The following is a 13,853-nucleotide window of genomic DNA, read 5'->3' as shown; positions in this document are numbered from 1 at the left end:
TCCTACTACATCAATAGAGCAGTGTACCTCCATGTGTTGCCAGCTCTGTTTTGTAATCTGTTTGTCATTTATCAGCTTGCTCGTGTGAATGCAGCATTACTAAAACTTACTGTCAGATGCTTAGCTAGGTCACAAGAAATAAATCCCCAGGTTTGCTTATTAGTGTACCATCTGAAACTGGTACTGCAAGAATGTGTAAAACGAGCTGCGTGCTTCCCACTTACCATGCAAATTTCTGTTGCTACGAGGTAGCAGAGCCTATTGAACCATTTCACATAAGCCTCAAGGTTACTGGTCTTCTGGTCACTGAAACAAGGCTGGGGAGGGAAAAAAATCACACAAAGACAGGTAACTGCAGTTCAGTCAGCTGCCTGATTGCAAAATACCCATTACACGAAGGTAATCATATGGCCACATCTCTCTCACATACAGAGAAGACTGTGCCTTAGCACAAGAAAAAAGCAAAAGAAAAAACAGTTCTAGTTGCTTCTCTATGGGAAAAATATATATATTTCTCTTTAGTCTCCTGAGTATTCAGGATAATAGGCTGTTGAGTGCCCCAGATCTCTCTTGCTGGCTGCACTGGAACAGGCTGCTAACACACAAGGGAGACTTGACCAGTAAGAGTCACTGCAAAGAAACACATTTTTTACTTCTTACATGAAACTTCACATAAATTCCCTCTGCTGATACAGGTGCAGATACTTGGCTGAACTCTTTCAATTACTTGATATCCAGACACTCTGACTTCAGCAGAGACACAGGGTAGTTCACACAGCCTGAAGACATTGGTGGGCATCATAAGAACTCGACTCCTTTCTCCAGCCCTGAACTCTGAGACCCTCCATCTAAGACACCCTGCTCCCTCACGGTTCACATGATTTATGTGAACATTCAGTAGCATCCACTAGAGGGTATCAGAGAATACCAGATTTTTGTACTGTTCTGATGATCATCTCCCAGAGCTGCCAGAAATACACTCTGCTAAGAAAAAAAACCGCAATGCATAAACACAGATCCATGGATGTCGATGAAACTACCCATATTATGTCAGTTAGGTGCCTAAAACCTGGGTCTTAATGTTACAGCAAGTTACCTTACATTAAGATTCTTCTAATTAAGGTAATTCAAAGGAAACATCCCTGCGATTCTGTATGCAAGCACATTTAGAAGAAGAAATCACAGTACGATGGTGTTAGGCCACCAATCTGAAGCCTGATGTTCCTAGACATTTTATGGAAGGACTATCTATACAATAAGTGAAGAAATAAATCAAAGCATCTCAAAAGTAAATGTTGGCAAGCAACACGTGAATGTCAAACTAAAAGAAATCCCAACACAGCCCCGCTCCACTCATAGCAGTTACTTTTCTTGCACTCTGTGGTATTTTTTGCCCCCTGCTACCGCAGAAAAAGTACACAAAACCTTGGTTTTGTTCTGAACATGGTATTTCCATCACAGCACTGCTGTTCCATGCCACGGCATAAGAACCACATCTAATGCCATCTAACTTGGTTAAAACGTGCACATTTAATGTCGAAACAGATTGCCTTTTAAAGGTTAAGCTTTATAAATGGCAACAACATTTAGCACCTCCCTAGCATCTTCCATCAGCAGCTCTCAAAGTGCTTGATAAACATTCATAAATGAAACTTTTGGAAGCCTTCATGCAAGAATGATATTTAAAATGATCTCCACCTGGAGGCAATGTGAACCAGAGCCAAAGCCCAGTGGTGAAGGTGGTGCTCACCATGGGCCAGGTAGGTACCTGTCACTCCACGTGAGGCGCGTGCTGCTGTGCACAATGCTCTGCCAGGTCCCACACCATCTCTCAGCTGTAACACACCAGGGCATGGAGGATCTTCCAAGCCATCGCTGGGACCTCTTCTCAACCCAGGAAGAGGATGCTGACAAGTTGCAGACTCCCCCTGCTTTCACCAGCTTGCTGACCTGAAGCCCACTAATTCTTTAGTGTTGTATCTTGTGTGAAAACATTAAGGCCTTTTTTTCTGTACTCAGTAGAGCCTATCTGAAGGAAGACACGCTTTGAACTTAGAAGTCAATGCAGTGATGCATCCTTGCTTTGATATTTGCTCTCCACCTCCCACTCAAATCCTTCCTATCCACCATAGCAGATGTTCCTTCATATTTCTCATCATACCTTGGTATTCGTCTGTTCTGCCACTACATTTGAAATTCCAGACAAATTCTATGCAGAGCTACAGCCACTGTGCCTGCTTCAGCTTATTACTGAACATTTTCCTCTTAGCATCCTTTCCCCTGCGTGGCTTTATGTAGTTTGACTTCATTCACTGCTGCCTCCCTCCTATCCTTCCAAAATTTACTCAGATTCAGAGCCTCCACTTGATCTCTTTCATTTTACTTCGTAACAGAGATGATGACTTCCTGAGACACTTCATTTTCAATCTCGTCCCTCATGCTCACAGCGGGTTACTGAAATCTCAGCTCCGGCTGCCCTGATATTTCACGTTTCTGACACATCTTTGTCACACAGGGGTTCTTTCCTAAAGGACGTGATCAATGTTCACAACACCTGAGACACCACCTCTGCCCATTCCTCTCTCCCTGAAACAAACTGCAGAATTTCTGTAACTCCAATACAAGAAGGAGAAAGCTCAGGACTGCACATTTGGTCTGTTCATACCTCCCTCCCTTCACCTTTAGAAGTTATTTTGGTGCTTTTTGGAAAACATTTTAGCAAGAAGTCTTCCTCTATCTAATGATGCAATTTTGCCATTGATAGATGATCTCAGTGGGAGCCCTTTTGTGGTTCTGGGTAAGAATTTTCCATCCTCTTTCTTTTCTCGTCAGCATATGAAATACCAAACTCTTGCCCTCCAGCTAGAATTCTCTTTCCTTACTGAAGCACTCATCGAAACGCTGCTTCAAACCCCACTGAAACTCATGGAAAGACTCCAACTGGCTTCCAAGAACTCTGGAGGAAACCCTGATCAGGCACTTCGTTCCCTGCAGCGCTCCGGGTTAAAAGCTATTGTATATAGAGAGGAGAGAATGTTGATTCATGACGCACTGACTCAGTACTGTGGTGTCTGGGCACACACTGTGGCCATTACATCACGGCCAGAGTCCTTATGCCTTTAACATTAGGAACAGACATTTCCAGGTTCCACGCAGCTACAAGTTGCGCGCCCTGGCCAAAACAGGTGAAGAGGAAGAGCCAAAGGCCAGAAATTCATTGTGTAGGCCAGTCTCTGGCTGGGACACATTCTCACCATGAAGGAATGGCAATGACCCGCCAGCTAGAGCTCCACCAACAGGTCCATCCTTGCTGTGAGAATACAGCCCTGCTAGCTGCCTTGCCGTGGTGATGTCCCAGGCTTGCTCTTATGGCTTACATCAGTTACCGTTGGAAATATTTCTTATGTGGACAGAACATACCTTGGTGCCATCCAGAGGATCCTTGTGTACAAATGCCTGCACAAACTCCTCAGGTCCGATGTGACTTAACCTCTCCTGTTAGAGAGACACAAAGAGGGGAAGAAATGAGAAAGCACTCCACAATGCCTGTTGTTTCTCTTCATAAAACACTGCCATTATCTTTAAGTTCTGAATGGTGTTGTTGAACTTGTAGACAGCCAACTAGCATGAGATGTTAACACTGATAAGAACAATTAGAGTTATTTCAGTAGAAAATAGAAAGTGTACATCTTATAAGTGAGAAATCACAGCAAGAGCTCTCTTCAGTGCTCAGACAGAAAGGTGCTGATGCTTCAGGCCTCATCCGGGAGCTACAAGACCTCAGTTGCGTGCCTGGAGCTGCCACAGACCTACTGCTGCCCAGCATTTCTCAATGGCTGTGTTTCCCAGTTGTTCAAATGGCAGAAATACTGAGCTCTGGTAACCATAGCAATTCGTTGGCAGCTGCGCAGTGCTCTGACCCTGCCTCCCTACCAGCCAAGCTCAGGTGATGCCCTGGGGGGCTGGCTGTGTGCCACTGGGGAAGGCACGAGAGATGTGTGTGCTTAGATTACAGTCACTGCTCACTCTGGAGAGCATCCCAGGCATTACCCAAAACAAGAGCGAGTAAAGCACCCAGATCTCTCTTGATAAAGGACAGTCCACCTCCACCAGATCCTGAACAAATGTGGCAATTTCAGTCAGACCAGCAGCCACTGTTTGGGAAGAAGAGCGGTTTATTCCTCTGCATCAGGACTAAAAGACCACAGTAAGCACTGTGGACTAAAAAAATACGCTGTCACTCATGATTCTGCCTCTATGGGAGCTCCCTTTGGTTCCCCACAGGGCCCACGTTGCTGATACAAGCAAACATTGTTTTGTGGAAGGTTTATTCAGCACTGGCAATGACAGCCTTGAAGGAGCCAAGCAGCTGTCAGTGCTTCTGAAATGTACTGTCAGGGCAGGTGTGTTTGGGTGTTACAGCAGTGTGTGCTGACTGCTAACACAGCTTCACCGCCACCAGTGGGAACTCGGCTATTTCTCTGAGATTTGGTATCTATCATATTGATTAACCTAAAAGGTACCGAGAGAAATATGTGAAGTAAGATTTGGTGTTTTACAGCAGTCACAATTAATTATAATAGCTGCCATCCAGCCTATTCAGCCTATCTTAATGAACTACGCCCTCAGAGCTATGTTTTCAAATATGCTCCTTAACTCCCTTTGACTTCTACTTTTGCCCATTAGCACAATTCTATTGGAATAAGACAGAAGATCATTTACATTGTCTATAAAAGGAAGAATCTAGCAGCAGTGACTGAGCTAGAGATGGGCACAGCCCACAACAGAACAGCCCAGGAGTCAGCAGATGGGGGCTGGGTTCCTCAATATCCAAGGAAACCATTACTGTACAGTCTCCAAAATGCTTTGGAATGAAAACTAAGTCATTAAAATGATCCCCAGGTTACAAGATCTCAAAGGCAGTATTTTCAGTGACACAGGAAATATGTTCCTTCTTATTTGCCGTGCCCTTTAACACGCTTATTAGAAAAATACTTGCAGTAGGTTGTAGGTCACACGAAGTATTTCAGTAGAAATACTGTGGAATTCGTACAGCCGAGTCATAGGACACTCGAGTAGCATTAAAATCAGTGGTAGGTTTGTGTAAGTGAAAATGTTATGGCTGTTCTTGAGGTATTCCTCTTGTCTTCTCACCATGCCACTGGTGCCTGTACAGAGCTCTTAAACAGAAATAACTGTTATTAAATACAGAAATACTTCTTGCTAACAATTAAGTATCTGACAGTTTCAGTGCAATGTATTTGGTGCACCAGATGCAGTAAGTGAAAGAGAAGGTAGGGAGCAATGATTAAAGTGGCATGAAAATCTTTGGGTGTATCAGTTTTAAAAGTGTAATCTGAATATAGGGAATCCTTGGAGAACACTTGTATTGTAGAGGAAAGGAAAAGCAAGAAAAAAACTCCGGGCAAAAGGACTTGTACTTCCTGGCTTAAACTATGTACAGTTAAGAGAGCCAAAGCTGCATGTTCTGAAAACTAATCAAGGTGAGAAGATGATCCAAAATTAGGGCATTTCCGAGCTATCCCACTTCTTCACAAACACAACAGGAGCTACTTTCAGAATCCCTACATTTAACTCCACAATATTCTCTCCAAACCACAGTCCATTTTATGGTTAATTTTCCCAGCCTTCCTCTCTGGAATGAACACTGTCCACAGGAGGACAGGCAGTAGAAAGCCGTTACAATATCAAAAGATCTGCAGATGGCAGCAATAACATTTTGTGTTCTGCAAACATCCATGGAGGACCTGAACCTGGCAGAAAGGTGTGCAACACAACGCTCTGGCAAAGATTTTGGTACTGCAATTGGTGCATTTATCATCCAGAGACTGATGGAGAGTGGACTGCGGTCCAAGGAAGGAAACAGCGGGACTTTGTTTGGGGGTGGGAAGCTTTTCTGATATTTGCACACCCTTGTATGTCCACGCTCAAAGGAACAAGGGGAAGAAAGAAAAAGGCAGCTCAGATGTTTTACGTATCTGTGGGAATGGATTTGAGTTGAAACTTCTTCCCGATTAACAAACGGGCTGACGATCAGCCACTTCAATGGCACCTTCAGGTTTTATAGCTCAAAGCAAGTACCTTACAGAAGCCTTATTCACCTTCCTGGAACAAAGACTCATATTTAATGACAAAGCAAGCTCAAAAGGTAAAGTGACATGCCCCAAAATGCACAGGAACACTCTGGTAATTTCTCACTTCCCATGCATCTCTTAACCTTTCAGACCCTGCCTCATACTGCAGTGCTGATACAGCAGTGTGATGTGCTGCAGCAGCGCAGACGCTTTTTGGTTGTGTCTGGAATACTTAGCAGCTGATGGCTTAAAATAATATCTCTGACTGTGAAAGTTGGAAACCATGCCCACGTACCAGCTCCACATGTGTCAGCTGCTGTGCCAGAGTGTAAGGGTCACTGCAGACGCTCAGGATTTCTCTCTGAATTGATGGAGGTTTACTTTTAAAGGCAACCAGCTTATCAGAGACAGCAGCATTGATCTTGACAATCCCTTCTTGCCCATGGCTGAGGGTGGCAAGCTTCTGATTCAGGGTCTGCAAAAGCTGATTCATCTTTTTCCAGTAGGCCTGGAGAGACAGGGAGAGAAAGAAACGTAAACCACCCACAGAACTTGATGAAGGTATGTTTTTGTGCTGCATTTTACCTTCTGCAAAGTATTCCTAAGCCAGCAACAGGTTATCATTTTATTTTCAACATGCCTATTTCAGAACAATCAGTTGGCTTAATTACAGTACTGTGCTCCAGACCACAGAAACAGACTGCAGTCTAGAGAAGAGGCAAGCAGGACTGGTGGGCTGGGCTGGCACTAATACTCGCTTATTGCTGCCAACACCCATGCTGCAGGGAGCAGAGGAGATGGAATGCTACAACATGAGTTACTGCAGCTTTCTGGAGCACAGCAGCATTTGGTACTCATCCTTTATGTCAGTGACACGTTGCCTGAGAGCTCTACCTGTTAACAGTTGCTAGTCAACTCTTATTTATTGAGAATATGAAGTGCTTTTACAGCTTTTCTCTCCATCCTTCTTTGCTGAGAGCAGCTAAGCACACTGTTACTTTTTACCCAGTTGGAGTAGCTTTGAGTATTTAATATCCAAAATGTTAATTGCCAGTGAAAGATGCTCATAAGATATTCCAGGCACAGCCATACGCTCAGCAGGATGATCATTACTCAGTTGTGCAGGTTCCTCTCAGAGACAGAGCAGCTCTTTGCAGGAAAAGAGCAGAGCTGCTGGCCATGGAGGATGGGTAGATAAAAATGCTTTCAACTCCTCGTGACTGACAGATGCAGACATCATAAAACTGAGAGTACTGGTGGATGGGCTCCGAAAACAAGGATTAATTGGAGAAGTCCTTGGGCTAAAACTTCACACTATACTGAGGTGTTCCTCGACAGCCAGGCCTTGTGGGCTCTCCCAGCCAAAGAAGCATCAGGCATGGGTACGACAGCTCAATTTCACAGAGCAGTCGCTTGGGAAAACAGCTTCCAGGCTGGCCTACTACCAGCTCCAATCCCAGCACAAAGATATCCGGCTGCTCACAAGTGGGATATCTCCTCACTCTCTATCTGGGCAGATTTCAGTAACATCACGTTGTCAGTAACATCTGTTTGTAATAGGCCAGTGTGAAGCCAGAGCCAGCACAGAGCCCTCTTCTCTTACATCTGTACTGTACAGCAGATGTACACCCTGGTACTCTCCATGCAGTTCTTATCATCGCATCAGGGACCTGGCTGGAGTTTGACATCTCATGAAGGCCAACACACACCTGAGTCACAGCCCAGTGCACACTTGGGAATGGTTTAGAAACAGCTTGTGTCTTCTCCAGACTTTTCTAGGTGGTAGGCAGGTCTTCAGTTTTAGCTGCTGAGGTCAGTATTCTTGTACACATAGCATACCTCCTGCATTCTGGAAGTAGTGAAGAATAACATGCTTCCGTGAACCCTGTTTCCATCACACGTCTGAGGCTGGGAACCCTCAAAAAATTACAAGCGCTTCAGCATTTGCTGCAATGTTTTGCCATATTCGTACAGCTCTTCCAACAGAAGTTTTCACATCACTGAGGTACCTTTCAGTTCACCCAAAGACGACACTCTTTTGAGCCAGGCTGGAGCACGGGCCAGAGAAGCAATATACAGTCAGGCTATCTTGCAAAACAGAGACAAAACAGAGTAAATGAAGCAATGACCCAGGAGGTAGGAGGGACTTGTCTTGGGAGAACATCCACACAGGTCTCAAAATCATGGAGCACGAGTGAAAAATCAAGTGAGGAACAAATCACTGAAAACAGGTTTTTAGAAAATTAAAACTGTTCTTTCAGTTCCTGATGTGTACGAGCTGCAAGGAGAACAGACTGCTGGTCTTCATGCAATTCCTCACCCAAGCAGATGATCAGACTTTTGATTTACAAAGGCCATCCTGAACCCAAACTGCTGAGTACCATCTAAATACTTCTCCGGTTTACATCCAGGTGTGTTTGCAAAACTCAGCACAGCTTATCAAGTTCTATGATTAGAATGCTATTTTTAGTGGAAACTTAAATAAGGGAATATTTCAGCATTCTGTGAACACATTTTGTAAACGTGGAAATTACTTTTACTAAAGTAGAAGTTGTCTGTGACATATAAAGCATTTGGCTAAAGAACTTTCAGCAGAAAACCCAGTTCTCTTTCAGAAATGAGACCGGATAAGGAATCTTTGCCCACTGAATTCTTCACTGTTGGGTGAAAAGCTAAAAAGCAGAATAGTTTGAACAGCACTGATGTTTAGTGGATCTCTCAACAAACAGTCATCAAAAGATCTACTTTCGTCTAGTTTCATAGGGAATATGGCACAAAAAGATAGATACAGACAGACAACAGTAACCAAAGGACTGAGAAACACAAACAGATAGCAGAATGAAATGAGAGACAGATAATAAAAATAATTCATAGAATAAAGTTCTTGAGGAGACTCACCTAGAAACCTTACTGTAGGTTGGAGGAGAGAAAAATTAAGCCTGCTGTTGTCGCTTTAAAAGCATTTCCTGCTTTCTTTAAATTATGTTCACTAATTGAAAACAATATTGTTCACTACCTTCAGTGTGCTGATAATTACCTTGCCACAAAGTGACCCCCCATTGTACAGGAGCTGCATGCTGGACTCTTATCCTCTATTTCACTGCGTTGCCACATTAACAGTCAAAAGAAGCATACTTCTGTTTAATATTAAAAGCAAATGTTTCATTCTTAACTGGGAAAGTTTCTCTGAAGATGGCAGGCATCAGCAGGTGGCTTAGGAGCTCAAATTTTAATTAAAATTTCTAACTCTAAATGCAAATCACAGCACTTACCAAGAAATGCTTCTCAGCATGGACACCTTTATAAGCACATCACAGAGCCTTTGGAAAGTGGACTCTACAAAGGACAGAAGCATACACTGCAGGGGAAAATCCTGCATTAACCTACATGGACTAGATGACCTCACAAATCTTTCAAGCTTTAATTTCTGTGGTCCACAATGGGAACAACTTTTTTGCAAACATCTGATGGGCACGAGCACTCTTTCGTGCTGCTCCTTAAAAAAAGAAAAGAAATTCATATCTGCAGGATATGAGCTGTTCCTTAAATTAATTATTGATTTTGCTCAGGCGTAATCACTTGTAATTATGGGTCTAGTAGTATTTGTAAAACAATGATCTGAAGCTAGTCCAGTCAGAGGTCCACCAAAGCACCCACGAACATCAGTGTGTAGCTACGCACCTTCCAGAGCAAAGGTGTGCAGCGTTGGTCCAAGTTAGGCAAATAAAAGCCTGCTCTGTATGCAGAAGGCTGATCTTACCCTGGAAAAGAAGGCTCTTTTCCAGAGCAGCAACTTAACATGAAGCAGTTGCCTTTAAAAGGGTTTTCTCTGTTCCCATAAAGCCCCTGCTGACTGCCCTATGGGCTGCTTCCCTCTTTTCAGCATACAGAACTTGGGCAGGTCTGTACAGGTTTCTCTCACTTCAGATGCTGATGCCCTTTTTTGTGGTGGCTGGCTGAAACAAGTTCATTGCCAGGGAGAGTTTCAACTGCTCTAATCAATGAAGCCGAGGTCACCATGGCCTCTTCTGGCAGCCTTTTTTGTTTCCTCCACCTCCAGTGAAGCACCACACAACTTCCCCTTCCCATCCTCCATCCTTGCAGCCAGTCAGCAGAGCCGTGCCAGCCTACAGCCACCCAGAGCCTCCAGCCCAGCCCAGAAGCAGCTGTTTCCATTGCTCTCATGTTTCATGTGGGTAGGAGGCTTCAACTTCCTTTTCATTACACTGCAACTCTGCTAATTCCTTTTTTTGACTCTATGGGTGCTGTGCTTTTTGTCATACTGAAGTGCATACATCTGTGTCTTGAAACCAGGCCTTGGGGCAGCCCATGGAACTGAGTTCCCATGGTTAACCCAGACGTAATTAGAGCTCTATATGCTATTTGCTCTTATCCTTGTTATTTTCACAGACTTTGTGGTACTTTTAATGTTTCTCAATTAACCTATGGGTTTCACCCACCTGAGTTGACAAGCAGGTCTCCCAGATGTTCTGTTCCCCATGTCCTGCTCTGCCACACACACAGCTCGTTCATTTGAATAACAGGACCTACCATCTAAACTGAGTTTCTGCCCAGAGGGCCACACACTGCTGTCTTCTACCACTTCTGTGCTCCCAGAGAAGTTACATGTCCATAAATATGCTTTTTTTTTTTAAAAGGTAAGAACGCTCCCTCACTATCTCACAATATCAGCAAAACAGACTGGATTCAACAGAAGCTGTCTTGGCCCATAGATCACATGGACTTTGATGGGGATCCCAGTGGCACCAGTCTGCCATTCTGTGTCTACCTGCCAGCTCTACAGCATCAACCAGCTCAAGCACAGCGTCTGTGAACTCTCTCACAAAAGGCAGGAATGTGTAAACCAAACCCGTATGATTCACTAATGAAAAAGATGGCAAAATGCAAAGATTGTTTTACAAGTCACCAGACTGAAGACACGAAAGGTAACAAAAAGGACAAAAACACCCCGTGGTGATTCCACTTTTACAACCACTCATTTTCTTAGAGATAGAAAGCCTTTGTCAGGTTCCTTCAAGCCAATAATAGTATTTTTTTTAGCCCCACAATATCACTCGATGACTGCCTGCTTCTTCCTCTCTCACACACTACCTCAAACACCCTGAAGTGCTCCCTCAGCCATTGCTTGTGCAGGGTGGTTGCTCTCAAGTCATGATACTTCATTCTTCTTATAGATTGTAACTTTAGATCACACCACTCTTGCTGTTTGAACTCTAACCACACTTTCGGTGCATGCTATGTCTCAGATCTTCTATCATTGAGATGGGAATAGTTTTCTTTTAGAAACAAAGGTGCAGAAGATGGGTTCTGCTGATCACTGTGATGTATCCCCATGTCACTGCCACAAGAGAGACGTGGTTTTCAGCAAAGCTACTAGAGGTTTTAACCATTAGGGGAGAACAAAATGGATTTTCCAGAGAAAGTGGAAAACATCAGGAGGAAAAGGAAGAACTAAGTGGGAAACTGCAGTTAACGCTTTCACACAATGCCCCACGTCAGACATCCTCACCTCATCACACGGGGCTATCCTGTGAATCATGTCTTTCAGATGGCCGATCATCCGCTCTTCCTGAAAGTCATACGGGAAAGTTTCTGTCCACTCCGTCAGCAACTGCAAGATTTTGGGTCCAAATTTTCTGATCCGTGCCTGAAGTGAAACCCAGAATAAAGCACAGGGATTGAAACGTGTTTATTCATTGAAGTTCCAGCATTTTTCTGAATGTGGGGCCAGATTTTCAAAGAAGGCACTTATAGTTGCACCTACAAAATCTGCACACATGCAAACAAATAGTGTAGTGCACAAATGACACATTTTGGCATGCAAAAATATCAGCACGTAGATGCATACACAGCTATCTGTTTTACATGCAGATTGAAGTATTCTGCACATGCAATTGGTCTGTTTGTGCCTGGCTGGACATTTTGTTGGTGCAACCTTTGTACCTTTTTTAAAAACTACAGGCTCTTGTGATGATTTGAACCCTGTGTTCTTCCTTGATCACAACCCTCCTGTGCTTTCATCCACTTGTAAAAAAAAAAAAAAACAAAACCAAAAACCTGATCATAGTTTATTTCTTGACCAACAAAGTGGTGAATCTTGTTTCTTTTCTGTCTGGATGAAAAAAAAAAACACCTCAGTGACCAGTGGCAGACAAAACATGAGGAAGAACTGATGGACACACCAGCATTTCATCAGCTTTACCTGAAGTGGTGATAACACTGCTCTTCTCCAACACAAGCTTAAGGTCGTGATAAGACAAGGACACTCACTCACATAACACACAGCTGGTGCCCACTTTGCTTTTGGTGTCTTTTATCTGAGGATGCAGCAGCAAGAATAGTTAGGATGATACAGGGCAAGGAGGGAAATGTGGGGCACAGCACAACTGGTGCCTTAATATTATCTCAACAGACAGCCAGTGCAGCTGCTTCCAAAGCTTTCATCCTCTGTTATCCCAGAAGAAGGGAAAAGGAAACTGCATTAAACAAGAAACTGCACTTTTATTTACAGAAAACACAGAGCAAAACAAACAGCCTTCTTCTGCATCCTACGTACTGTAGCTAAAGTATACCCTATAATCAGTGAAAATTATACTCTTGAGTCTCTGCTTTTCAACCAAGGTGGTTGAAATGCGTATTTCAGCTTTCCACCAACAACAGGTTTCAATGAACCACATCTCTAAATATAACTGCTGTCAGCTAGCATTAAGCTCACTCTCAAAGACCAGCAGGTGGCTGCTAAAGGGAAAGCTTTATTGGAAACTGCAAAGATCTGGGGAGACATTTGCTCCAGCTGTACAAACTGCTATTCTGAACTGAAGGAGAGGACGTTGTGCAAGTCACAGGACATGGCTCAGGGGATGGGAGGTCACTAGTGTGCAAAGTTTCGAGGTCAGGCCCACTCCCAGTGACATAAAATCAGCTGTGTCCCACCACCTGCACATTACTGCAGGGATTCCAAAATGCAGATTCACTTCAGGCAGACTGGGAGTTCTTCGTAATACTTCTAATTTCTTGAAATGAGCAGCAAAACTCTGGAATACTCACATTTTCATTCTCCTAAATTTGTATCTCAGAGTGTCATCTCAGAACAGAATCAATCACGCCTCAAAAAAAATTGTCTTGGATGCTGCACCTCACTCATATAGCTCTAACTCACACTGTATGTGCAGCCTACATGCTAGACTTCCATGTTGTCTGGCTGGTTGTACCATGTAGTGAAGGCAGAGATCCTGTTACTCATGCCAACAGTTCCCTGGGTGAAACAAGCACACATTCAGATATCGGTAAAGGGGCATTCTGATGTCATTGTGTTTCAGTGCTGGGAAGGCTGATCCTGAAAATCATTCCAGAATTCTAGGTTCTTTTTTGGAAAATTGCAACCAATGCACATTCTTCTCCCTTCCACTGCACTCAAGATGCAGCTCCTGTTCCAGGTATTGTATTGGAGAGGTCTCCATCAATGCACTGAGGAGAGCCCAGATGGAATCTGCTGCTAAATGGGATCCAGTGGCATCCATGTGCACTGCATTGCCTGGAGGACTGCCAGAGGATACACGTCTGCTGTCGTACACAGTACCAGTCTGCACAGTCACTTGGGCAAAACAGGAGGACTGTGACACACTAACAGCTTGGATTTGCTCATTCTGTTAGCTCGTCATAGCCTCACCACTGCTTCAACTCGTTCCTGGTGTGCCAGACAGCGCCGCTCTGCAGCACGGCTGTGCAGACAATCTG

The 13,853-nt window shown here is 43.9% G+C and overlaps 1 protein-coding gene across 2 annotated transcripts in view; it reads right to left on the bottom strand.

Annotated features, from left to right (window-relative positions):
- Window positions 1–13,853, bottom strand: part of RASGEF1C (RasGEF domain family member 1C) — a 71,447-nt gene that overhangs the window by 15,780 nt on the left and 41,814 nt on the right. For both annotated transcript variants that reach the window (XM_048960214.1, XM_048960213.1), the window contains 4 exons: window positions 11,626–11,763; window positions 6,391–6,603; window positions 3,421–3,495; window positions 225–317 (listed from right to left, as the gene is read on the bottom strand). In XM_048960214.1, coding sequence (XP_048816171.1) covers window positions 225–317; window positions 3,421–3,495; window positions 6,391–6,603; window positions 11,626–11,763 — 519 coding nt within the window. The remainder of the gene's footprint in view (window positions 1–224; window positions 318–3,420; window positions 3,496–6,390; window positions 6,604–11,625; window positions 11,764–13,853) is intronic.

Source organism: Lagopus muta, chromosome 14 (assembly GCF_023343835.1).
Source record: "Lagopus muta isolate bLagMut1 chromosome 14, bLagMut1 primary, whole genome shotgun sequence".
Lineage (NCBI taxonomy): Eukaryota > Metazoa > Chordata > Aves > Galliformes > Phasianidae > Lagopus > Lagopus muta.
The sequence above is the reverse complement of the archived record's forward strand: the minus strand, read 5'-3'. Positions and strand labels throughout refer to the sequence as shown.